Source organism: Pezoporus occidentalis, unplaced genomic scaffold (assembly GCF_034315485.1).
Source record: "Pezoporus occidentalis ecotype Australia unplaced genomic scaffold, CSIRO_AGI_Poc_V1 ctg127, whole genome shotgun sequence".
Lineage (NCBI taxonomy): Eukaryota > Metazoa > Chordata > Aves > Psittaciformes > Psittacidae > Pezoporus > Pezoporus occidentalis.
This window is the reverse complement of record NW_026913071.1, coordinates 29,005-55,046: the sequence shown is the minus strand read 5'-3', so window position 1 is coordinate 55,046 and position 26,042 is coordinate 29,005. Positions and strand designations below refer to the sequence as shown.

At 45.4% G+C, this 26,042-nt stretch overlaps 1 protein-coding gene and 1 long non-coding RNA gene across 3 annotated transcripts in view; one reads left to right on the top strand and one right to left on the bottom strand.

Annotated features, from left to right (window-relative positions):
• MXI1 (MAX interactor 1, dimerization protein) overlaps positions 1-26,042 on the bottom strand; it is a 48,070-nt gene that overhangs the window by 2,147 nt on the left and 19,881 nt on the right. For both annotated transcript variants that reach the window (XM_062607824.1, XM_062607823.1), the window contains 2 exons: positions 2,098-2,212; positions 745-916 (listed from right to left, as the gene is read on the bottom strand). In XM_062607824.1, coding sequence (XP_062463808.1) covers positions 745-916; positions 2,098-2,212 — 287 coding nt within the window. The remainder of the gene's footprint in view (positions 1-744; positions 917-2,097; positions 2,213-26,042) is intronic.
• On the top strand, positions 19,788-23,051 carry LOC134158155 (uncharacterized). Its single transcript, XR_009962614.1, has 2 exons — positions 19,788-20,756; positions 20,887-23,051. It is a non-coding gene; the product is annotated as an uncharacterized LOC134158155 (long non-coding RNA).

Below are 26,042 nucleotides of genomic sequence, written 5' to 3'. Positions count from 1 at the left end.
CACACACTGAACTTGTTATACTACCTCCTTCTTGTTGGAAACAAAAACAGTGGGCAAAAGAAGAAATGGAGCATGAAGTTACACCAACACACATTACTTGCTTGATACTATGTTCCCAAAGCTGGGAACACTCATGTAGGGCATTACAGTGCATCACCATGGGGACTTGGGTTACTCTCAGAGATGCTCAGTGGACTTCAGAACATAAATGTTTCTTTTAAGAAAGCCTTAGAAAGCAGAGATCTAGTTAACCAGGTATCTTGGCTCCTAAATCAGTTCAGAAATGTTCCAAAGGGACTTTTTTAAACTACAGACTCACACCCAAACTATACAGCACCTTTGGGTCTATCAGTAAATCTCAACCATCCATTGTGCCTACACCTCTCACCACAGCAGAGATATTTAATGAAAGGTAAATCAGTCTGCCATTCAGATCATCTCTATCCAGTTTTAGTTGAGGAGATAAACTCTATGGGAAGTATGGGGGGAAAAAAAGGAACGATTCCAGGAATTTTAAGAAGCAATTTGCCTGGCTCTGTTCTCTTGGTTATACCATGGCCTAAACACAGAATGAGAAGCTGGATGCTGCTTTGCAACATCCGTTCCAGTCCCACTAGTATCTGCTTATGTTTTCCTCTTTGTGTTGTTGAGGGATTCAGTAGACCAAAAAGCCCAATGGGTATCTTCACTTTACCATCAGGTGATAAGCTACCATCTTGTGATAACAAGTTGAGTGACACCCACCTCGCTCCGAGTCCGAGTGATCCGAGGAAATGGTAGATCCAATGCTGTCCATTCGTATTCGCTCTATTTCCTGAGGACCCTGTAGTTGTTCCAGTCTTCTCTTTAGGAATCTTTGTTCTCGTTCCAGGTTCTCAAGCTGGTGCTGGCTTCTCCTCTCAGCCTCTTCAAGTTTCTGACATGAGCAAATATGACTCAATAATTCATTTCAGCCTTTTCCCCTTCTCTCCCACCTCCACTGCGCAGCCACTTGCTTTGCTTTAGACCTTCCCAGGGCCCAGAAGGATTTAAGCTGCAACAGAGCCCTCAGTCAAGCTGCCTTGCAGTCCCTAAGAACAATGCCATCTCCTCACATCTCTTCCACCTCCCGAGCCCTGATGAATTATACACATTAGTATAAAAAGTCTCTGAGGACAAAGCCTCTACAGGGGGAACGACTGGAAACGCAGCAGTTTGAGGGTCATTCTATGTGGATTCAGCCACTTGCATTACCAAATCTGTCCACGAAGGGGCCTCAATGCCCTTAACTAAACATACTGGCGGTTTGTTACGATAAGCTGCAACATAAAAACGTGCTCCGGGAGCTGTGTGCTCCTTGCTGCGTGGTTTCGTCGGGTTTCTCAGAAACACTTTTCTATTCAGTAAGCGATTTACATAACCTACTACAGATTTCTTTGATCACAGCTGGGAAATCTACCAGGGCACTGTTCTTTGTTTCCTACAACAAGCACATTGCATAAGGAGGAGTCATTTCAGGCTAACGCCGTCCCTTCAGCAGTGCTTTTCCTCCTTCACCACCCATCCTCCCTCCCGCTATCCTGACCTGCGACAAAGTATTTCAGCTTCTCCCAAATACTGACAATGCTGCATTTTTCTTTTCATGCTTTGCTTTCCCAAACGTGAATCTAGAAGAACACTGGGCTAGCTGGCAGGTTCACACATGGAACCCCAGCAAGCCAGCCCCGTCTCACGCTCCTGTGACTTGTGCTAATGCTTCAGCAGTGGAAAGTCACTAGCACGTCACATTTCCCATCAAAACGCAGCCATTCAACAGTAGGCATGTTTTTCTTTAAAGAGATTCAGCTGTCAATGAATTATGACAATAGAGAACAAGCCCCCTGCCCCTGCTCTCCAGATCAATCATTTCTGTAGTTAACACAGTTCATTATGGACTCTCTAACAATGCAGCTTGTAGCACTGATAAATGATGAACCAAGGGGACAAGGCTTCCTTGTCTTTGTTTCTTTTAAAGGTGTCAGTCTTCTTCAACAGTCACCTCTAGGCAGCAAGAGCGAGCCACTGAACTGCACTTCCCAAGAGCCCAGGCTGAAAGCAGGTGGGAAAAGCAGCTCTTACCTTGATATGTGCTTTGGCTTTGTTGAGCAGCCCAAGCGTTGTGTGCCGGGTGCAGTCTGGTCCTAGCGGTATCAGAACTTTCAAGCGTTCTAGACACAGGCGGAGGTGAGCTCGGCTGCGAGGGGAGGAGAGGAACATCAGAGCTCTGCTTTCAGAAAGGGAACATCATTTCTTCTCTACCTCCCTTCTACAAGGCACTTTGCATGTTTCCCCCTTCCCACACATCACAAGATTCCCACAGGTACCAAGACACGCTGCCACTGAACTATTTACAGTCCAAACATCAGCTGCTCACCAACACTCACATTATTACTAACCTCTGACAGACACTGTTTATTTTCTTGCTGTCTGAACTGATAATGTGACTCATCAGGATGAGCTTTTTGCAGCGTCTAATGGTTCAAGCACCTCATGGATTTCCCCTCTCTCAGCTCCCTGCTGCCAAGAAGAACTTCTGTGAAAGCAGTTTTGCTGCCCCTTGCACACTTGTGCATTGCTGGTTGGGACATTTGCTATGAACTGATCTAAGCACTGTCTTTTTGCACAACATTAAGAAAGATCCAATAAGAAAAAACACCCAAACAATCCCTGCTGTCAGTAAAGGAGCTAGGAGGATGGTAGCTCCTAAGGACTGCACTCTTACTCCCTCCCAGGCCCAGGTCTGAAACATGGATGTCCCATCCCTGGCAGTGTTCAGGGCCAGACTGGATGGGGCTTGGAGCAACCTGGTCTAGTGGAAGATGTCCCTGCCAATGGCAGTGAGTTGGAACTGGGTGATCTTTAAGGTCCCTTCCGACCCAAACCATTCTGTGATATTCTATGATATGTCCTGGGGAAAATGGTTCAGGCAGTAGTGGCAAAGCACATGGTCTGTTTCTGCTGTCTCCTCCTCTGTATTCACGTATGCAGGAATGAACAGCACATTTATGGAAAACTATCCAGTCTGGGTTGCCTTTCCCCCCTCCTTCTCTCTTTCCCAGACATTAATGATTTATGTCCAAACTTGTCATCCCAATCAATAACACAATGACATCAGCTCCACCATTCACAGGCAAGAAACACTGGTGCAAAAGAGCCCTGAAAGCCTATCCCAGCCCCTGCTCAGGCACAAAGAAACTGAATCATAGCCCCATCCATCTCAATGCAGGGGAAGAAGCAAAAGGAAAACAGAAAAGAAACCAAGAGCAGAGACAGTTCATTTCCATTTGTGTTTCAAATTCACTATTGCCCCCGGTTTGAAAGGGGTGGGGGAGAGGAGTCTGTAATCAGGCAATTATGCCAGTGACAAGCAAGGATGATTAAGGGTGGAAGGGTCAGGGGTTTTGCTGATGAACTGTCAGCACGGGAGTGTTCACTAGCGGTGCTGTAGCTGTGAGCTCCTCACTGCTTCAATTACACATCTCCTTAGGAAGGGTCCATCATTCTGTCTCGAGAACAGCCACAGGGCTGCATATAACCAACAAGGGCCTTGAAGAACGTGTGTTTTCCATGAAATGTTAACAACTGGAGGGGTGGGAAAAGAGACATCATAATCCAAAAATCAAACTGAAAAAAAAACACAAATCACCTCAATCTCCTCTTTTACTTTTCAGCTTGCTCTAGGGCAAATCCCATTTACCCAAAACCCCATGGCTGGCATGGGGAGGTTTTGTTCTACCTGGAAGCCCAATTTAAACATAGAGCTTGATCAACAGGAGTTGTGTGCACCATTACAGCTGTTTGCCCAACGTCCCCTGATGACCTGTAGTGTCAGCAATGAGTAAGCACTGCTGGCTCATACTGGCACTGTACTTCATGTCATCCCACAGAGACTGACTTCTTGCAGCTAGAGAATGGAAGAGGACAACGATCTTGTGGTCAAAGACATTGTGGGGTTTTAACCCATTTTGGGCTATGCAACAGAAGCAAGTCACTGAGTCAGAGTTGTCAGAGCACAGCCATCGAGCTGCAGCACAGAGCAGCACGTGTCTCTTCACAGCACGAGTCAAAGCACTGGCCATAGACTTCACCTACGGGATCAGCCCAGGTTAAATATGCATCTAAAGATGTGTGCAAAGATCTAGAGGCTGAGGAGCAAGGCTGATTACACCTAACAGGAGACTTGGTACATAGCATCTGCTACAGGTAGGGACCACAGACTCCTCCTGCCCTGCTGAGCAAGGGCACCTCCCAGCCCATGGTGGAAACTGAATTATTTGTGCAATAGCAAACAAGAAGTTTGGGGAATCAACATCTAACCAGTGCCAATCATACTACAATCCACTTCTAAATGCAGAGAACAATGGACAACACATCTACAGCCCAAAGTTTGGGCTGAGTCTCAGCACTGGAGGTTTTACCAGGAAACAGGGAAGGCACTGCACCAGGAACTGCAATTCCTGGAACCAGGGATCAACTTTGAGCAGGAGTGAGCACCAAGTACTGGCTGGATTGCTGGGAATGTGGTTAAAAGTATGGCATTGATCAAAAGCTAGGCTATGTACAGACCCAGTGAGATCCACACTGTTAAGCACCTGAAAGCCATATGCAAAGATCCAGCCTGCAATAAAACCCTGGGCACCAAAGCACTTCCCACTGTGCCCCAGAACCACAGCGGATTGAAGGTTACTGCACTCTGCAGGCCCTGACAAGGGCAGGGAGAGGACAAAGCAGTCAGAGGGTCTGTCCTCATGAGGACACAGAGAGTTACTTCCTTGGCATGCAGGGCTCCAAAGTGGACATTCCCCCATTTCTAGATCCCCACATTGGATCTCAAAGCCCAGAAAATGGCCCAGGCTCACACAGATGGTTTTAAGCTCTGCTGGCTGGCCACCAAATGCCTGCAGCAAGGGTGATGGCAGAGGCCATCAGCAGGGGACACCCATCTGTGACATAGGGTGTGAGCTGATAAGCAGATAGCACAGCTTGGGCAATGAGTACACTGCAAGTCCAGGTTGTGCTGGCTGAGCAGAGGCTGGTTTGGAACAGGTTTGACCAAAGCAATCACTTCTGTGCTGCTCTTGGATTTTCCCCTTATTTTGTACTCAGAGTTGAGCCACTGCAAACCTCAAGTGTGTTTGTATCTCCAGCCACAGCTCACAGAGGGAAACACACAGGGCCTTATATCAGCACACAGTAGCAGGCCAGCCTTAGTGCACAGGCCAGTACAGAGCAGGGACAGCCAGGCCCTTCAACCAGCAGTCACCTCCTGCTCAGGAGCTACTGGACCTGGGAACTGAGATAGCAAAGAGCAAAACCCAAACCATCCTGGCATGCCAGCATGCTGCTTTCCTTTTCCTAAGGAAAAAAATCATTACTGTGAAGGGGCTGAGGCGCTGGCACAGGGTGCTCAGAGAAGCTGTGGCTGCCCCATCCCTGGCAGTGCCCAAGGCCAGGTTGGACAAGGCTTGGAGCAACTTGCTCTAGTGGAAGGTGTCCCTGTCCCTGGCAGGGGGCTGGAGCCAGATGATCTTTAAGGTCCCTTCCAACACAAACTATTCTGTGATTCTATGATTCAGAGAGATCAAATCCAACAGCTTCCCCAGTTCTCTCCCCTCTGAAGTGTTCAGTACTTTGCCTTCGCATTTTTAAAACCTATCCCGGTCACAGTCCCTGACCTCCCTCAACTTCCACAGCCCAAGTGGACCACGATGGGTTCTTAAAGCACAGAGCACACAGACAGGTCTGACACACTAATAGGTGGCTTCAGTAAAACCCAAAATCCAACTCCAGAGCACAAAAGCACAAGAAATTTAGCTAAAACTCCATTTCAGAGAGAAAGCAATCACCAACATATTAACCTTTCTTATCGAGTCCTCGAGCTGTACCTGGACAGCTGTAATCCCACAGGTCAGGCCATGATCCAAATGTCTTTCCCCCTTGTTTACCTGGACTCTGTTGCAACGTGGCTTTGACAACGCTGCAGGCTCTTGTATGTAATGAAAATACCAGCATTGTGCAGGCTCCAGACAGAGCCAGACGACTTTCCATGTAAACCACTGGATTATGCCAATATTTGATGCATCTGCCAATATCTGGAAAAACAAGTCTAAACGCCCATATTGTTATATAACAGAGAAACAACTCAGGCTTGGCGCAAAAGGCTGTTCCCTCTCGCTGCTTTGATCCCAGGGAACGCAGAGCATGACAGAAGGTGAATTCCAGTTTCAGCTGCGGCAGAAGCCTTTGCACACTTGCTGCAGGGGAGATGGGAGAAGCTGGAGCCCTTTCTCCTGCCTAAGCATCCTTGGAAAAAAACAGGCTTTCACAACATCATCCTGAGCACACGGTAGGTGCTGGATGTGCTGAAGAAGGAATCCATGGAGCATTTGAAAGGAGGGGGCTCTCCTCTTTATCAGGAGATCAGTCTGGTGCCCCACTCCTGCTCAGCCTGATGAGGGGGAAATCTCCTGTTTGAGATTACCATGTGGGGCATCAGGGTGGCCAGAAATTGAGCAAAGCACCAGAGGGGCTTCAGAAAACCAGAGTGTAACACACACCTCTAATTCTACCCTGTTTTACCAGGCAACTCTGGCTAGGACAGAGCCCCTCTGCCCCTTCTGCTTCCCCTCCTTGCAGGGCCAGGGAGAGCCTAGAAGTAAAGCTCTCCAGTGGTGTGGAGGGCAAACAGAACAAGGATACCCTCTCTTCTCTTCCAGGAGCAGCTGTGGATGAAGAAGGTACATCAGCTCCTAAACCAGCAGCCCCATAGCCCTGCCAGCCGATCCACAACAAGCTATAAGGTGGCTGCATGTGGAAGAAGGTGGTGCTGGCCCCTGCAATGGCAGCCCCACTGCTGCCCACTGGGCACATGCTGTTCTCCCCCCTTTCCCTTTGTGCCTGTGTGAGAGCTTCTGACTGAATTTAGATTATCTTCTATTCCACAGCTTCCCTCCAAGCCCAAGCCCCCCAGCCCTTGGTCCTAAGCCCCTCTCAGAGGAGCCTGGCCCCTGCTCTGTGCAGTCCCTCCTTGCACTTGGCTCTGCCTGGCTGCAGAGGGCTGTAATTTCACAGCCTGCTCTCCTCTTCTCTCCTCTCCCAATGACATCATCTACTCTGATTATATAAAGCACAGGGAGGAAGCCTTTATTTATGCATGCTTTTTGCTCATAGCTTCAGCTGCCTCCCTGTACAACATGCACTCAAACCCCACTGCAGGAACTGAGCTCTCTTTTGCCTGGATCAAAACTGCAGTGCAGAAAATGATGTGGGTGCAAAAAAAAAAAAACCCAAACCCATTTCCTTCCCCCACTTCTCTGAGGACATTTTTGAGGGGTTTGGGGTAGGAATCAACCTAGCCCAACACTCCGCACCACAACAAGCTGGGCAGGAAGCCACTAACCTCCTTTCAAGCCTTGTGTCTGCTGTTTACAAAGCACAAGGGCTAGAAACCCACCTACCCTTAATGTCTCAGGAGCCCCTTGCAAGAGCCAGCCCAGGGCTGGAAGGCCACCAGCAGTGTCCCTCCCTGGACCCTGGTGGTCTCAGCCAAACCTTGGTGCACCCTGTGCTTGAGTGGGTCCTCCTGCTCGGATCCATCCTCCTTTTGTAAGTGTAGCAATGGCTGTGGGCAAGACCACCATAGAGCCATTCCTGAACATCAACATCCCTGTAGAGACTGCAGCTTCTTTGCTAGGACAGGTTTGGGGTTTGTGGGGTGTTTTTCCACCTTCCACCATGGGCAGAAGCAATGGGAACTGAGAGCAGAAACTTTCTGTGCTGAAGAGTCAGTCACACACGTGCACAGTCAGCTCTGAAGCAGCAGGTTTACCAGATTCAGCACTATCCCCTAGTCAGACACTGCTGATGGGCTTTGCTGAATCAAGGCCTGAACATCTGCAAAACACACACATGCACGGACACACACACACAGACACACACACTCTCCTCCCATCTTTGAAAGATGAAGCCTCCCTCCCAGCAGCAAATGACCAAGTCGCCTCCAGAAGCTCTTCAAAATGCTGAATTCTGATTTTCGTATGTTGAAAGAAGGGAGCATCCGAGGGAAAAGAAAAGCATTTCCCAGATATTTTTGTACTACGCCTGCAGGTCTACAGGGCTTGAATTCAACAGTGGATTTAAGCATGTGCTTAACATTAGGAATATGCTCATGTCCCACTGAGGCTAAATCAGACGCTTGATCTCTAAGAGATGTTAAAAGCCAGAACCAAACCAAATGCAGCGCCAAAAGAACCAGCAGAAGGTAGATCCTAACATGGAAAAGGACATTATCATCCTTCCCCTCTGCCCTCCTCCTCTTCCCTCTACACCTTTTCAAAGCCAAGTCTAATTTAACCCTGAAATTAGAAACCACCAACTCTGTTTGGATTTCAGAGCTAAGAGATTACTTAAAAAATTCAGGAGGGAATCACCGGTTAAAGAAAGCAGTTCCTGGAGAAATGCAAGTGACCCCACATCAATAATTCACTGGATGAGAATGATTTTGTGATAAAAGTAATGAGAAACACATGCAGAAACCACAGGGCAGGGAAAATGGGGAAAAATAATGGATTCCTTCTAAAAGCAATTCACAGGTCAGAGGCGAGCTTATCTCTAACAGCCATCATCTGACTTGATCTCCTTGCTCTCATGTCTCATCTGACTTGCTCTCCTATGTAACCCCCAGCCCTCTCTGCAGTATCTGCCCCCCTGCTTCACTGAACACTTGTCTTCAGTGAAGGAAGAGGATGTGCCAAGCACCTGGATGGGGAGGCACTAGGGGACAGGCAGTGCTGCTCTTCTGCAGAGCATTATACAGGTGGCACCCAGCCAGCCTGCAATAGACACACCACTCACCCCCATATTCCACAGGACACCACAGACGAGACACGTGCTTGAAGAAGAAACCCGGCTCAGAAATATGCACTAAAAGTTATTATTCTCCACCTAAGCTGTGAAATCATTCAGAACAAGCCTTGCTTTCTGATTGTAAATCAGGTCTCTTCTCAAGTTTATTTGTTTTCCTGCATTTGCTCCTGGCTGAAGGAAACACTTGCTCATTGCCTCTGTTTCCAGTCAATTTCTACCGATGGCTTCCTGGCATGTAAGAGTATTTGTATTCCAAATGCTAATAAAATGTACCATGAAAAAGTAATTGGAAAAAAAAAATAAGCCTTTAGATCTTTGCATTTTTTTAAGCTTTTCTATCATTTAAAATAAACAAAGAAATGAAAATTTAGGCCTGACAATAAACAGAGTTGACAATGTGATACAAATACAAATTTAAAGGAAAAGAAAGAGTTCTATGGGCACCATTTTCAGCCTGATCTTAATCATGCCAGATCTGTCTGAGGAAGTTAAAGATGAGCACACACCAACCGCATTCTCCAATCAAGGGCAGATGAAAAGCAAACCACAAATGAACAGGCCCATGATTAAACAACAATAAGACAAATAACAGTAATAAGAACTCAAAACCAAGGCAATGCAGCTTTTCAAAGGCACACAAATCAAGGCACCTCTGCCAGGTTACAAGCTACATGACAGGGAGATAACGGGTGGCACAGTGCTTCAGAAAGCAGCATCCTGATTCAAGCCCGTAAGTGGAAATGAAATACAGACAGCAATGAATTTATGAGCTCTGCAACAGCAGTATTTTGTCCAAAGGACACCTCAGTCACAAATCCAAAACAAGGTACACTGGCAAAGGAAGTCCTTTGCACACACAAATACCCCCAGCTCTTCTAGACGGGAAGACTCTTTGCTGATTTCAGCTTTGGAAGAGCTTTAAGCTCTTGGCAAACAGAGGCTGCAAGACCAACAAACCTTGTGCCAAATGGTCTGTTGCCACCACTGGTCTGCTCCAGCATGGGTCCTTCTAGCTTACTACTGCAGTCTGGCGGGAGACACACTCTTTCCATGTCAAGGTCTCTCCCTTGCCTGAGATCCTTCTAGGTATAGAATCAAATACTACTGAGGGCTCTCCTGATTTCATCTTGATTTTGAAGGCAAATTAATTATTTCAAGGCTTTCCAAAATCAAAAATGGGGAAGAGAGGAACAGAGGGAGGGGGGAAATCAGGCAGTCTGCAATCCCTTGGTCACATATGGGAGATGTGGATGAAAGATTTGGCTTTCCTGCAGAACAGGAGTCTCCTGAGCTGCAATATGGAAGGAGAATAGACACTTTCAGCTTTAGCTCCCAAAGGTTGGTCAGTCTGTCCACACTGTGTGGACACCAAGTGTTAATCATGTTGTTCAGTGGGTGCAGGGGTTGGCCTACAAACACCTTGAGTTACAAGGACATGTGAGAAAGCTTCCACTTCCAAGATTCAAGGCCACAGCACTGCAAACACTTCTGGAAGGCAAGGACTCCTACTCTCATGTCAGAGGGCACTTGAGGGAGTAAAATTACTCTCATCTCACACTGAGTCTCTACTAGCTTCCTTTTCACTCTCTCCTCTGACCAGCACTGCAAAGGCTGGGCTGTTTGTTCTGCTATCACTAGCCATCATCCTTCAGCCTGCCCCGCTTCTGTCCTCTTCTCTGACAGACTGGACTAGAAACTCTTTGGACCAAGAATACAGTTGCCAAATGCACTGGCATCTAAACAAGATCCTATGACTGCACCCAAAAATCTCAAATCAAGCTGATCCTAAACAATTAGACTAAAGCAACATTATGATTCTGAAGCTGAAGCGATATATCTGGGGCTATTTTTATTCACACAAGAACTTCTGGGCCTTTGGGTCTTACTTGTTGCACATCTTGGAAGTTTTTCTCTTTGAACTAGAGGGCTAGAATACAGAAGCCTCATTTCTATGAATAAAATAATAATAATAAAAGATACCATCTGTAATCCCATGACTTCCAAACCTAGGATGCTTAAAGGAATGGCAAAAAAAAAATTAGAATACAGATGCTCACAGTAATAAAAATGATACCATTTTGGAAGGTGCCTCCTCCAGAATGAACTCACAGCTGTTTGGTAACATGACTGCCCATCCTTTCCTAACCCCTTTGATCTTCAGAGGCACCAGTGAGACAGGCTGCTTAAACTCAGTAGAGAAAGACCAAATATAACAGCCTGTGCTTCGCAATGAAAAGGTGATGAGAGCAGCATAGGTGGCCAGCTGCCCAGCAGACGAATGGAGGCAATCAATGCCTGGCATTCTCTTGCCCCTTCATTTTCATCCAGGTCCAGCACTGACCTCTCAGTTCATCAGTTCTCTATGCCTTTCTTTGAGAGAAATTTGGACAGTTAAGAGATGTCAAACAGCAACAGATTTAATTCCCTCCCCCCCAAAAAATTATGTACTGATGATCTACTATTATTGATCCTGGCCTTTAGCCACGAAGTATTCTAATTCCTGGTGCATATAATTAACTGAACTCTACTATAGCACAACACATAATGTCACCAGCTAAACCCCTTTTAGGCTGAGCTGTGCTTACAACAGCACGCTAAGCCCTACGGCCACCACAGGCCATAAATGCACTACATCACATCCTCCTGACTTAAACACAGCCTAGTTTGCTGTTGGTATGGTCACGTCGAGGTACCTCTTGCACAAGATCATTTGGCACCAACATTTCCATCATGCTCACTGCTAACCACACAGGTATCACAGTTTTGTTACCCTGGCAGTATGATATGGTTACAAGCCTGCTTTTGGCTCTTGGGAAACATGCAAAGCACGCTGTAAACAGCAACGTGCAACCCAGGCTCGTTAATTATAAACCCCCAACTAGCCCAGTCTAATAAAAACTCTATCTTTGTTAAAAGGTGGTTAAAAATAGCCCTGCTCTGTAAATAGCCAACAGTGTCCTGTGCTGCCCTCCTCACTAATCCCATTATAATTATCCTTCTAGGGATACACAGTGTGCTCACAGCCACAACGTCTGGTGATGCTGCTCCAACCAGTGCAGCATCCTTCTCCATACCACCACCATGCCTGCAAAGCAGCTGTGCCATTTATCAGGACTCTGCAGAGTGGTTCCTCTGCCAAAGAGGAGCAGGAATCTGCTTTGCTGTGACCTATGGATTTTCAGCTTTACTGCTAGAATTGGGTCAGCAGCAAAGATAGCCAAGATTTTCCAAACTCACCAGCTATTCTTGGTTATTCTGTTCAGAGGTTTCCTGGCTGAGCACTGCGCCTTTGGAAAGGAATGAGGAGGTATTGCAGGCTCCTGCAGGGCTTCTGCAGTCAAGACACTTGAGAAGCAGGGATACTCTCATGCCATAATCTTTAAATGCCTCCAAAACTGCCAGGCAATGGAAAAAGCTCTCCAGTTGGGATCTATACCACCAAGTCCTCAGAGCCTCTCAAGGAGGAATCAAAGATGGTGCACAACCTTTGTCTCTGCACTGAGACTGGAAGAACCTGAGTAATCAGGCAGCTTCCCTCCAGGCAAACGTAAAGTGACCCTGGACTGGTAACCTGGCTACAGCAGAATGGTCCATAGGGTGTCACAGCAGTAAAGGCACAGACAGTAACTCAGATCAGAGCCCCTGTTGCTTCCTAATACTACGGAAAAAGACTTTGGTGCCTACTAAATAGTCAGGTTTTAAACTACTAACGCCACTGACCAGTTGAAAGAAGCACTTGCTTTGTAAAACAGACATTTAAGTCCATCAGTGAAAGAGTAAAGAAATGCTACTAACTTGTTACTTGGGAAAACATATCTCCTGTTGTCAAAATAATGAGTGGGGAACATGTTGATATCAGGAATATACTCTGATCTAAAGAAAGCTGGGAAGGGACTTTTTTACAACGGCTTTAGTGACAGGACAAGGGGAGAATGGCTTTAAACTGACAGGAGAGATTGAGATTAAAGGAAGATTTTCTTTACTATGAGGGTGTTGAGGCACTGGCACACCTTGCCCAGAGAAGGTGTGGCTGCCCCATCCCTGGCAGTGTTCGAGGCCAGGTTGGAACTAGATTATCTTAAGGTCCTTTCCAACCCAACTCTTGCTATGATTCTATGATCGTAAGGTCCCTTCCAACCTAAACCAGTCTGTGATTCTATGATCTAGTACTAGAAGTTATTTTTGTCATTTGTATATGTATTTTTAATTATACAGATAAGCTATTGCTACTAAAAGATATTTGTACTGTTCATTAAGATAGGACAGAGATTTTCCACCCCATACATTGCTTTTCACAGAATCACAGAATCATTAGGTTTGGAAGGGACCTCTGGAGATCATCTAGTCCAACCGCCTGCCAAAGCAAGGCCACCTAGAGCAGGTTCCACAGGAACATCCAGGCGTTATATTCCAGTTTCCTCAACTCACGGAAGAAAAGCTAATTCCTAATGAAAGAGATTGACAATTTGAAATAGTTGTTTACACAGAATCTTTTCTTCCAGAAGGAAAGCATGTGCTCTTCATCTAATACCTCTCTGCACTGTCAGAAATATTTAAGGAGTCATCAAATATCCACTGTACCTTTCAGGTACAGAGGGCATGCATCTGGAACAGAGGAAGCAGTGCATGTAATTTCACCTTGTAAAACTGTTTTAAATTTAACCTCAGACTTTCCAGACAAAAGGAATTGCCAGCCAGGGTCACTATAGGATGTGTGTTTGGGAAAAAGCCCTAGGAAGGAGAATTTAAAAGCTCTATGAATTTTATTTTTCTAGAGCATTATTTTACATTATATTTTTTGGAAGCACTGTTTTTCCTATTGGATATGGATTTTTACACACAAAGAACAGCAATACTGTATTTCAAAAGCCTAAGAGACAGCTAATGTTAAGTGACCAACAGTTTTAACTCAAGGTAACTATGTATGTTACTCAGCAGAAGAACCTGAGCAGGTCCCAGCACTTTGTCAGCAGATGAGTCGTGTTCTGATCTCATACATACAGATGTACCAGGAAACAAAAAAGTGTTTGAAACAGGTAGGAGGAAAGACAGTTTTTTGAAAGGAGGTACCAGAGAGTGTGAAAACACACCTTGCTTCTGCTTAGCTGGTTTGATGTGCTAATACAAGCTCATTGCCAATACAGTTCTTCCAAGGAGAAGGAAGGTTTATCACCTAGAAAATTAAACCAACAACAACAAACCAAGCCTCTTGTCTTGCTCTTTTCCTTTAACTGCCCTTGATGCCTTTCTTGCACTTTCTTCTCTCCTTCAGGCATATGTGAAGGCCAAGAGATGCAAGACTGCTCAAACCTCAAACAAGCTAAAAAAGCATGAAACTGGCCACTTGGAAACCATTTCCTTGGGCAGGAAGCAAAGACAAAATATATCCATAAGACATGAAAATTACTCAGCTTTCTTTCAGGTCAGCTACGAAACTCCAAGTGCTTCCAACAGGGCTCAAGAAGTCACACATTCTACCTAGTGAATTCTTGATCTTTGCAACCCCTGCCTGGGTCAGCAATGCCACAAAGTAATACAGTTTTAATTCCCCCAAACCAAGAACAGCTGTAGTTGAGTAAACTAACATTTGTGGGAGGATTAGCTGCCTTACGCTCGCTCGTTCTGTATTCTCGCAGCGGGAACAGGGTAAGGATCCCACTTGGGAACAAACCAGACACTGAAAGGTTCACAGTTTGCTTTGGAAAGAAAAATAATTAGAAGAGAGGAGCTGGAATACCAGGCCCTCTGCTATGGTGCAAAGTGGTTTCCATTTGCTCATCTATTAGGATAATATTAAGAAAATAAGCACATGAGCTTAAAGAAATACCTGCAGTTGCACTGCATTATAATCACAATCACAATCCCTTCTTCCCTGTTATTTTGGCATGTTTATCTCACCCACAGGGCTTCGTGCGTTTAGGCAAGATAAATTACTGCTTCATCATCAGATATTTTCTATAGAGCGTCCCATCCTTACTGGTTTCAAAAATCATCAGTGTTAAGAAATAATGATAATTAAAAAAAAAAAAAACAACCACCAAAACCACCAACAACCAAATCCCAAACAAGGAAAACAGAATACATACATATATATATAGATATATATATATATTTCACCATAAACCATTCACCTTGGGGGAGGCTGAATTGAGTTTCCTCATCATGAGAGCCAAATGGCAAGCCAGAAGCTTGCAGAGTTTGTACGTATGTTCAGGAAGGGTGAAGCAGCAACCAGAAGGAGCTGACATTTCAACTCCCTCCACAAGCAGGAAAGGGTTATGCAGCAGGCAAGACCTTTCAGTGAGAGTCAGCAGACCTGTCTGCAGGCAGCTTGTGTGACCTCAGGTAGATCCCTTGAGGAACTGAAGCACTGCTCAGCCACAAAATGGAGCCAATACTCATTCCTTCAGAGTACCACACAACTAAATCCACTCTTGGCTTTCAGGTGCTCCTGTAGGTCAGCAGTGACACTGGTATCTGAAGCGCCCAGGGAGCAGGTCACTTTGGGAAGCTACTTCATTCAGCTTTCTCTGCTAGTTAATAACGCCCAAAGTACAAGATCATAGAATCACAGAATGGTTTGGGTTGGAAAGGACCTTGAGATCATCCAGTTGCAACCCCCTGCCATGGGCACCACTTCTTTGGGCAACCTGTGCCAGTGCCTCACCACACTCACAGTAAAGAACTTCTTCCTTGGATCTAACCTGAACTTCCCCTGTTTAAGTTAAACCCATTACTCTTTGTCCTGTCACTACAGTCCCTGATGAAGGGCCCCTCTCCGGTATCCTTGTAAGCCCCCTTCAGATACTGGAAGCTTCTCTTCTCCAGGCTGAACAGCCCCAACTTTCTTAGTCTGTCTTCATACAGGTGGTGCTCCAGCCCCTTTACCATGGCCACATTTCTCAACATGGTTCAATAACCCCTCACTGCTCTCTCCACATATGCAACAAAAAACGTCTGATCTCTGCTTTTACCACTGTCCCAAGAAATTCCCAAGATGGAACTTCAGTGAAAGTCAAAGGAGTTTAGTCAGAATCACGATGACAAGATGAAGGTTATATTGTTGACTTTGCAATCAAGCAGTCATAAAACTTATTTCTTTAAGGCCTTTAGTTTTTGATGTCCCACTGTTAATCCCATATGTCTTTAAGAATATAATTTAGGCTCCATAAAAAAAACAAGCACCAGAGTAACTCCGATATCACATGATTTAAAAAAGCAAACATAAACATCTACATAGGATGCTGCTTCTTCTTCTGTGTTTTAAATGCATAGGTTACCCTGGCTCATACACTGGTTTGGGGGGGGGGGTGTGTGTGTGTGTGGAAAACACTTAACTCCAGGTGCTGGATTTCACAATCACAGAACACCAGGAACTCAGTGGAGATTACAAGAGCTGGCAAGATTAATCATATTTTGTACTTTAAGTAACAGAATGGTTTTAACAAATGCTCCTTACAGAAAAAAGCCTTTAAGAAACTCATGCAATTCGCTTTCCCTGAGTGACTGAGGGCAAGTGCAAGGCAGCACTGTCTGCACAGACCTGAGAAACAGCTTGGAGGCCTTATGCAAGTTCCCTACTTCTATACAACAGCTTTCCACTCTGACTATTGCTAACCATTTACAACATGCCCAATGCACAATACAACCCCCTTCCCACTCTGCAAGCTCCCCACCACATGTATTTTTCTCAGAAATCACCAAGTAAAAAAAACCCACAACTCAAAATGCAAGAAACACTCATGACTCCAGAGGCCTTGTTTTCTTCAAGTATATGACACCAGAAGAAGATTTCTCTTCTTCTCCCCCTTTGCAATCCCTTCACTGAAATGCATCCCCATACGTGCTTTTCCCAGTGAACACCAAGCCTCCAATCTGCTTTGCCAAGCCAAAAAAAGTTTAAGAGAGGTCACAGAATCATAGAATAGTTAGGGTTGGAAAGGACCTTAAGATCATCAAGTCCCAACCCCCCTGCCATGGGCAGGGACACCTCACACTAAACCATATCACCCAAGGCCTTGTCCAGCCTGGCCTTGAACACTGCCAGGGATGGAGCATTCACAACCTCCCTGGGCAACCCATTCCAGTGCCTCAGCACCCTCACAGGAAAGAATTTCTTCCTTATATCCAATCTAAACTTCCCCTGTTTAAGTTTTAACCCGTTACCCCTTGTCCTATCACTACAGTCCCTAATGAAGGGCCCCTCCCCAGCATCCCTATAGGACCCCCTCAGGTACTAGAAGGCTGCTATGAGGTCTCCACGCAGCCTTCTCTTCTCCAGGCTGAACAGCCCCAACTTTCTCAGCCTATCTTCATACAGGAGGTGCTCCAGTCCCCTGATCATCCTCATGGCCCTTCTCTGGACTTGTTCCAACAGTTCCATGTCCTTTTTATGTTGAGGACACCAGAACTACACACAATACTCCAGGTGAGGTCTCACAAGAGCAGAGTAGAGGGGCAGGATCACCTCCTTCGACCTGCTGGTCACGCTCCTCTTGATGCAGCCCAGGATTCAGTTGGCTTTCTGGGCTGCAAGCGCACACTGAAGCCGGCTCATGTTAATTTTCTCATCGACCAACACCCCCAAGTCCTTCTCCACAAGGCTGCTCTGAATCTCTTCTCTGCCCAACCTGTAGCTGTGCCTGGGATTGCTCCGACCCAGCTGTAGGACCTTGCACTTGGCATGGTTAAACTTCATGAGGCTGGCATCAGCCCACCTCACAAGTGTGTCAAGGTCCCTCTGGATGGCATTCCTTCCCTCCAGGGTATCAACTGAACCACACAGCTTGGTGTCATCGGCAAACTTGCTGAGGGCGCACTCAATCCCACTGTCCATGTCAGCGACAAAGATGTCAAACAAGACCGGTCCCAACACCGATCCGTGAGGGACACCACTCGTTACTGATCTCCAGCTGGACATTGAGCCATTGACCACAACTCTTTGTGTGCAGCCGTCCAGCCAGTTCTTTATCCACCGAGTGGTCCATCCATCAAATTGATGTCTGTCCAATTTAGAGACAAGGATGTCATGTGGGACAGTGTCGAACGCTTTACACAAGTCCAGGTAGATGGCATCAACTGCTCTACCCCTGTCCATCAGTTCTGTAGCCCCATCATAGAAGGCCACCAAGGTCACGCCACAGAGAACAGGCTCTGCGCATTTCCTAAGAGGGTCATACTACATAGAATATCCAGTGGAGAAAAAGTGTTCCTGCCTGGTTTCCCACTTCTTTTGGCATCAGCACTGCTTTTCTGGGTAGGTGAAGCAGCAAACACATGTATGAAGAAAAGGAAAACTAATTATGTTTTCCCCTATTTGTTTATCCCAGCCAGAATTCCTCAACATACTCCTAGGGTCTAACAGTGATTCTCGCTATGAAAGCCAATTACTATGTTAAGCATTTGGGACTCTCCCCTTCACACACAAGTTTGCATGGCTTTTTTTCTCTCTTAGAACAACACTGAAATAATTTTCCTAATAGTTTAACATTAGAACAAACTTTCTAATGGTACCAACAGTTAATCAGGGCAATAGGTTGCACTGCCTCCCTAGGCAATCCTGCTGCCAAAGGTTTTTAAGGCCATGCTAGATTGGCATCAGGTCAGGAAAGGTTTAGACAGAGATTGTCCTCCCTTGGGGCAAAGGGAAAGACCCAAAGGGCTGAGAGGGGCCTGCAGCACTCTGACAGCTTCACAAAACACATCCTAAGTATGCAGAGTACAGTTTCTTGCCCTCCCTCGGGCACAGGGCCCAAGCCAGCTGCAGGGGCAGCATGCCCAGTCTCTGGAAAGCGAAGGGGAATTTTGCCTCTCTGAGCTCTGACCCTGGTGACAGAGCAAAAGATCTGCTCCAGAGTGGCAGCTGTAGCTAATGCATGGAACTGTAAAAGGGCAGCAATGCCACTTGTGTGGGAGCCGGGAGGCAAAGTGAAAGGGAAGATTCTGAGGCATCTGCAAGGCAGAGTTTCCACTAGCAGAATGAAACAGTCCCATGTGGTGTGGGCTGGGGAGGAAAGGACAGGAGAAAGTAAACAACAAGATGGGTTGCAGGGAAGATGAACCCTCACCCGAAGCTGCTGAAACCAGTTACACCCCAGTCACCCCAGCAGGCTTCTCTGGATGCAGTTATGCAGCTGCAAACATGGAAGAGAGCAGGCAGCTCTGAGGAGTGCCAGGATCCAGTCTATGAGGAACACTGGAAACAAACACAGATCAAAGGGAAACACAAAGCTGTATACACAGCTGGGGCTGTCTTCCTCTGTTAAAAGAGACGGGCATGTAGGTTTTAACTGCAAGCTCTTTGTGTGCACTTGCACGTAACTGTGTGCATCTGTGCAAATGTGAGTGCTCACCCCACGTTCAGCCTCTTGACATTACCGAAGTGTGGCTAATGAGTGGTATTTTCTGAGCTGTGTGGAAGATTCCCATGCAGCTGGGCAAAGTCTGACTGGGCAACTCAGCTCACCCAAAGGAACAAGGCCAAATAAGTGGGAATGAAAGACATGGGAGATATAAAGCAACCTCTTTTTAGCCTCTGATTTCTACAACAAACCTGCTACCCTGCTCCCCCTTTCAGAATAACTCATCTGAAGAATTTCACTGAGTTTCCAGAAGGAGCTGGGCACTTTCCATCTATGTTCTAGGTTTTAGACACGTGGAATTACAGGGAATTGCCCCCAGTTCAACAGGTTGTGTCTTTCACTACGTTTGGAAAGTCCCTCCTGGTGAAGAAAATGTGGAGAACTTCCTGGGATAGTCAGAGGTATCCCTCCTGCACAATCCAGACCCGAGTGGGAAGAGCAGAGGCACACACTGTGGTAGCAGATGGAAATGCTGGCAACTGCCTGAGGTCCTAAGAGTCTTGGCTGACCCAGCTCTTCTTCGAGGCTAGGGACAGCCAGTGAGCTCCTCAGGGCTGATCTCACCTCCAAACCATCCTGTTCTGTTCCTTTTCTTTCCTGGGCTGTTCACAGGGAGATCTACCCATATACAAATAAGCAGCAGAATTGAGTCCAGCATCAACTTCCTTTTCCTTTCCACATATTCCCTCTGAAGGGTGTGTGGGTATGCCAACCTTCACCTTGTCCATGCCTTTGCTCTACAAATACACTCACTTATTCACAAGAAGAACAGTGGCTACTGAATGTCCTCCCTTTGTTGTTGCATTATTCACTATCCTGGACAGCAAGGTTTAGTACAGGGACCCTTGGCACTACTCTCCACATGACATAACTACAGCACTGTAGAGACAACCAGGGAGAAGCAACAACTGGCCAACTGAAGGAGCAAGTATCCATCTGAGAATCATTAAGAGCTGTGGTTCTAAATGATTCAGATGCTTTCAGATATTCCACCCTAGCTCAGGAACCAGCCAACTGGGAGACAGCAGCCTGCATTTGACTTCATAAGCATGACTAAGTTCTGTGCAGCTGTTTACTACCTACCCTGATAAAAACCGCACCCATATCAGACAAACTGTTATCATCCTGGACCATGCATGAACCCGCTGATACCATTTGCAGACTCCGTTGCCATGAAAGGAATGCTGCACTTCAAGCTCATGTCCTGTTTCCACTCGAGGTTTCGGTGCCTAAGCCTTTCTGTATCGGTTTCTGTTATGCCTCCTTTCCCTCAGCCTTTCCTGGGCAGAAATCCTTGTACAAGATGTAACACTGTAACTGCTACATCTCCTTTCGTGCCTCGCCTTCTGTGAGCTGAACATTATTTGTGAAATCTCCCATTCACGGCAATCCCTTCGAGTCTGGAGGTACTCAAACTCCTGGGCAAAAAAAACAGGAGCAAAAAGCAGCCTTCCTTTGCAAAAGCTTTTCATTTTTCCTAAGTCATGTTGCTTTATGAATGCACCCTCAAAGGTAAGTAATTAACAGGCACAGGGACAGAAAATCTCATTACACAGATAATGGAAGTGATGCTCTGGCAGCAATGTACACATAAAGGATACCTTCAAAAGACAGTCCTTTTTTTTTTTCCATGGAACATCAGGCAGAAGAGCTGACTCATCCACTGCTCTGGAATCCAGGGAGTCCTCTGGGCCAAACCCAAAACCTTTATATGAGATTCAGCCTGCATCTGACAGACCCAAGTGTCACCCCTGAAAAGGGGATACTCCAGTTTTCAAAGGCACTGGAAGGATTTACCAAAGAGCAAACACAAAGAGCACCAGGCAGAGGTGATCTGCGCCTCTACACACATTCAAACTCCCAATGAGAGGCAAGTAAATGACACCATCAACTGCTATATTCTGCCATGGCTCTAACTTAACTCTGTCCATATTACACAGTGGTTTCATGGGAGAAGAATTCCTGACCCTTGGTTGCACATTGCCCATTTAATTGTTTTATGGTTGTCACATGCACTTTTGGGAGGAAACCTGCCTGGTCTCTGCCCACAGCTATGCAAACTGCTTGGGGTGACGTGCACCATTTGCAGCCAGGCAACAGCTACAGCAACTGCGAGATGAAACCCAGACAAGGCTATGGACATCTGGTACACAACTGTGCTACTCACAACAGCACCCTAAACAACAGGCTAGACCATACTGCACCAAGCCCCCAGCCACCCACAACAGCAAAGGTACGTTCACTTTGTGCCCTCCTCTCTTTTCAGATGGGAGAAGGTGTGAGGGCAGCAAGACAGAATTATGCAGCACCTCCCAGCCCTGGGCAATACTGACAAGGAGGACACTGAGGGGGATGCAAAGAGTGAGCATGAAGATTTAAAGGAAGCAACGGTGGGATACAGGAGACACTTGTGTGAAGGAGAGAGAAAGCAAGCAACTGGCTGGAGATACGGATCAATGAAGCAAAGGAGTAGGTCGATGAAAGCTTGCTCCCACATGCCTATTACTCCAAGCACCAGATCTATGTGTTTCTGCCCATCACCTGTTAAATGGAGGTGTCTTACTGCTCTCATCCCTGTTTGGCATACCATAAGGTTATAGGTTCTTGGAGCCATGATACTTTGGTAAAAAAGGGCTACATACAGAAAGAACAAGAAAGTTTTTTGCCGACAATTCCTATCCCCCAGTGAGTTTCCTTTGGTTATCACAAGCCTGCATGGGCTATGTTGCTATAGTACCCTCAACATGTGTACCAGATAGAGATCCAGATCAGCACACACAACTCCAACTTCTGCCCCAAGGGTACAAAGTCCTGAAACTTTTAGTTAACAGGTAATCTGTCTCAAAAATTATATTCCTATTACCTCAGCTTCTCTACGGCAGAAACTCCCCAAGTGGCTTTTAGCTAGCAACACTTTCAGGCCCATGAGCAATGTTAGACACTTGAACAAGAAAGTTGTTGCATCAGAATTTCAGGCTCTCAGCACTTCAAACAGCACCCCAGGAAAAGACAAAGAACAAAAAGCCTGCAGAGTCTCCAGAGATGCATTTGGGAAGGATACAGAGCCCTGACGTGAGTGAAAACTGAGCTAGGAAAGCTAAATGCTCGACTTCCTACCTGGGGCCAGATTCTTCCCCAGTCCAATCTCAGTGACTGAAGAGGGGAGTTGCCCAGTCTCTATTGTTTTTCTCAGGACAGCCATAAACATACAGAGGGTTCTGCCTGAAAGAAAACTGCACCAACACACCCAAATAGAAATTTAAGGATGCAAGTTTGGGAAGAGATTCAAGACCCAAAGCTGGCAATGCCGCACTCCAAATCGGATACCACCGAAGTATACAGGACTGCTTTCATTCCCCATCCACAGCAGCTACCAGACCCCCTCCTGGCTCCCTGAAAGCAGTAAATAACCAATAATGCACCATTTGATACCTCTTCTATTCACCACTCTGAAAATGCTAAGCACAGGATACTGAATGCAAGAACTCAGCCAGTAAGTGGGGAAACCCGACTGCAGAGCATGCTTCTTTCCAAGATGCAGGTTTCCTCTGAAGTCTCCCTTCTGGAAGGCCAGATGACAAAAGGATTCTCAGCATCAGACTGTTATGGCAAGGCCAAGCAGATTGCACTGACAGTTCTTTCTACACTATAGGAAGAAAATGCATCAGAAAGTGTCTCTAAAACACATCTTAGTTGAGAAGGGCTTGGTGATAACTATCTGTTTCTGAAAACTGGCTTATAACAGTGATATTATTGTGCAAGTTCAATTCAATACTGTTGAAATAAAAATCCTGCTTTGTGACAGTATATCCAAAATAGTAGAATTGTTCTTTTTCCTCTTCTTTCTTCAACTGCTATTGGATTCATAAGGGAGGTGCAGAGGAGGTCTGGAAGCAGAAAGACAGGCAGGCATGCATCCATTCTTCACTGCACCACTTTGAATTAAAAAAAGATAATCATATTGAAACTAGACACTGCAGTATGAGCAGTACTAAAGGGCTTCAACAAAATGAGGATCATTTTGTTTCCTTTAAATTTTGGCATGGAGGCTAAATGTCCCTTTGCAGCAGCTTTACTTAGAGTTCAAAGTCTTCGGCTGCCCAGCCACTGTGAAACAAAGCCTCTGCAGACTTTCCATTTTAAGTGAATCAAAATGCTGCTTCTGCACAAGGAGGCATGTCAGCCAGGGATCCTGATCCCAGTTTTACAGCATCCAACTGGTGAGTTGTCAGAGCAATGCAAAGAAATAATCACAATATATCAAAAGGCAGGCAGATACTCAACAGTGAAGACTGGGCCTGAATGTATCCAGAAGGATCTCTCTGACAGCCTACACACTTCTCTCCAGGTTAAGCAAAACCAGGCACAGCAGTGGAATAAGTTATCCACATCTCCTGAAGTAGAACATGCTTCAGCTCTGCTGAAAACTATTAGTCCCAGCTGAAAATGGAGGTAACTGTCATGCGAGCAACAGAGTTAAATGCAGCTACCTCCAGCTCCTCGTCCACACTGGCCATGAAGACAGAAGGATTTAGCTAGAGATCCCACAAGGATCAGTTGGATCAGTGCATGCTCTGACCTTTGGATGAGTCAAAGAAAGACACATGCTCAGCTGTCTTGGACATGGTTTGACTGCTGCAGGGAACATCCCAGGTTCCAAGTTTTATTAATGAGGAAAACAATATGTACTGTCAATGTTTGCTACATGAAGCTAACATGAAAACAAAGCCCACTCCAGAGAACAAATGAAATTTACTGGATTAGTTCCTTGTTTCAGCTCTCCTGATAAATAGCACTGAACTCAACACCACATTGATTAGTTGGTTCAAGACAAACACTGATCAGACTGCCTTGGCAAGTATATACAGCACTACAAAAGCACAATTATCCCTGTCTATTCAGAGTAGCAAGGATTCACTATATTTTCATTTCCCTTCCCTCTATCTTTCCCAGCCTAGACAGCATGTCTGCATTATTTAAGTGTTCAGTGTTAAATGCTTTCCCCTCCTTCTCCTCTTCCACTTTGTTGACAGACACGCTCAAGTCCCTATTCTACAAAAACAGAACCAAACTGTGCTGCAGAGCCTCAGAAGGCCCCACATTTCAGTGCAAGCTGACCCAGGTCATGGTTTTCTCCTAAACGTAGGGTTTCAGTAGGGTTTTTCCTTTATCTCATCTGCTACTTAAAATATGCTACCTCAGCACTGCATGAGAAACCATCAGAGAGAAACAGTGCAGTAAACAGCCTCGCACGTTAAAGAGAGAATGGGTGGGAGATCACAAAAGATAGACAGGGGATCCTGGTAAGAGTCAGAAAGGCTGAAAAACACAGTACTATGATGAGTTTTGCCTTCACTTTGTTTCTGATCACCTCAAAAGACAACAGAGAGGAAGGGTCTTGCACCACTTCACTCTGCTTTTACATTAAACACAACTCTTTAGCAACTTGCTCTAGAATTTTTGTCTCATTTGGACTTTGTCCTTTGTCATTTTAAATGAGGTGGTTTTGCAGAGATGCAAGTTCTGTGGTATCTTCAGAAACTTCTAATTCCAGTGATTCTCCCAAGGTCTCTTTCCCTCCTCAGATCCCTCAATTGTTTGAACTAAATTATTGTTACCATAAGTAAACACTGTTCTAATAACTCATTCTTTACCCAATTACTCAGCTTTGTTTTCCTCCCTTTTGCTGTATTACAATGCAATCATCACCAAAACCAAATAGATAAATTGAGGATATACAGAAAAACATTCATTTCACTATTTCTTTTTAATCTGATCAATAGCTTTCTAAACATCCTTCTTGTTCTATCAGATGTAATTTCTCTGACAGATAACACCACTACATTGGTCTACCAGAACTGTCACTTCACAGAGCAGCAGGGAAGTCATTGCAGTGCCATGCACCGCCTTTTAACACCACACTGACCACATCCTTCCAGAACTGGTGTGTGCCAGAAATGTTCACAGACAACAGTTCGTTCTGCTATCTGTGTAACGCACAGCATTTAACTTAAGCCTGAATTTTATTCCTTTTTAAAGAATACATGACACTAGCAAAGTTCATCTTTCAGTCACTTGCTTTATCATGTTTTCTTTTATAAAATGATGGGGTATTGCTTACAAAGCATTTTTTGTTGGGCCTGTTAAAGGACTCCAAAGTATTGTTTTAGTTATGGCCTTGCAGCAGATGAGAAGCAAAATGCTGTTTTCTTGTTTAAATACATGCTCTGACTCATCCTGGGTAGAGATAAAACGAAACACATATCCATTAAATAAAAAATGCAAACAATTTTCCTGTATGAGGATTAATGACAGATAATAACTATAAATTAACTTTAATCTTTTATAAATCAAACAAAGCCCGTTATATAAATGTCACTGCAATCTTTTCAGATTAACGAAAAAAAAACCTGACAAATCAAAGCAGAAAGTGAAGCCACTTAAATATTAGAGCTAATATTTGGTACCAAATGAAACAGCTCCTTAGCAGAACCACTGGAGTGTTCATGAAATGTTTCAAGACCAAGAAAAGGAGTGGAGCTTAAAACATGGCTTTAGGTTTTTTAATACATTTTTAGTTACTTATCAACATCAAAGGGGCACAAGATTCTTAATCATGCTACATTGAAACGTCAACAGCCCTGCAATATTGAGGCCGAGTTAAATAACATATTCAGGAAGGAGGAGGGGAGCTATTGGTTTTCTGCTATTCTCTTGCTAGTGCTTGAAAGAAACTCTGTGTAACTGTTGAATGGGTTAAAACCAAATTGAACTGAACATAAGCAGGCTGCTGTTCAC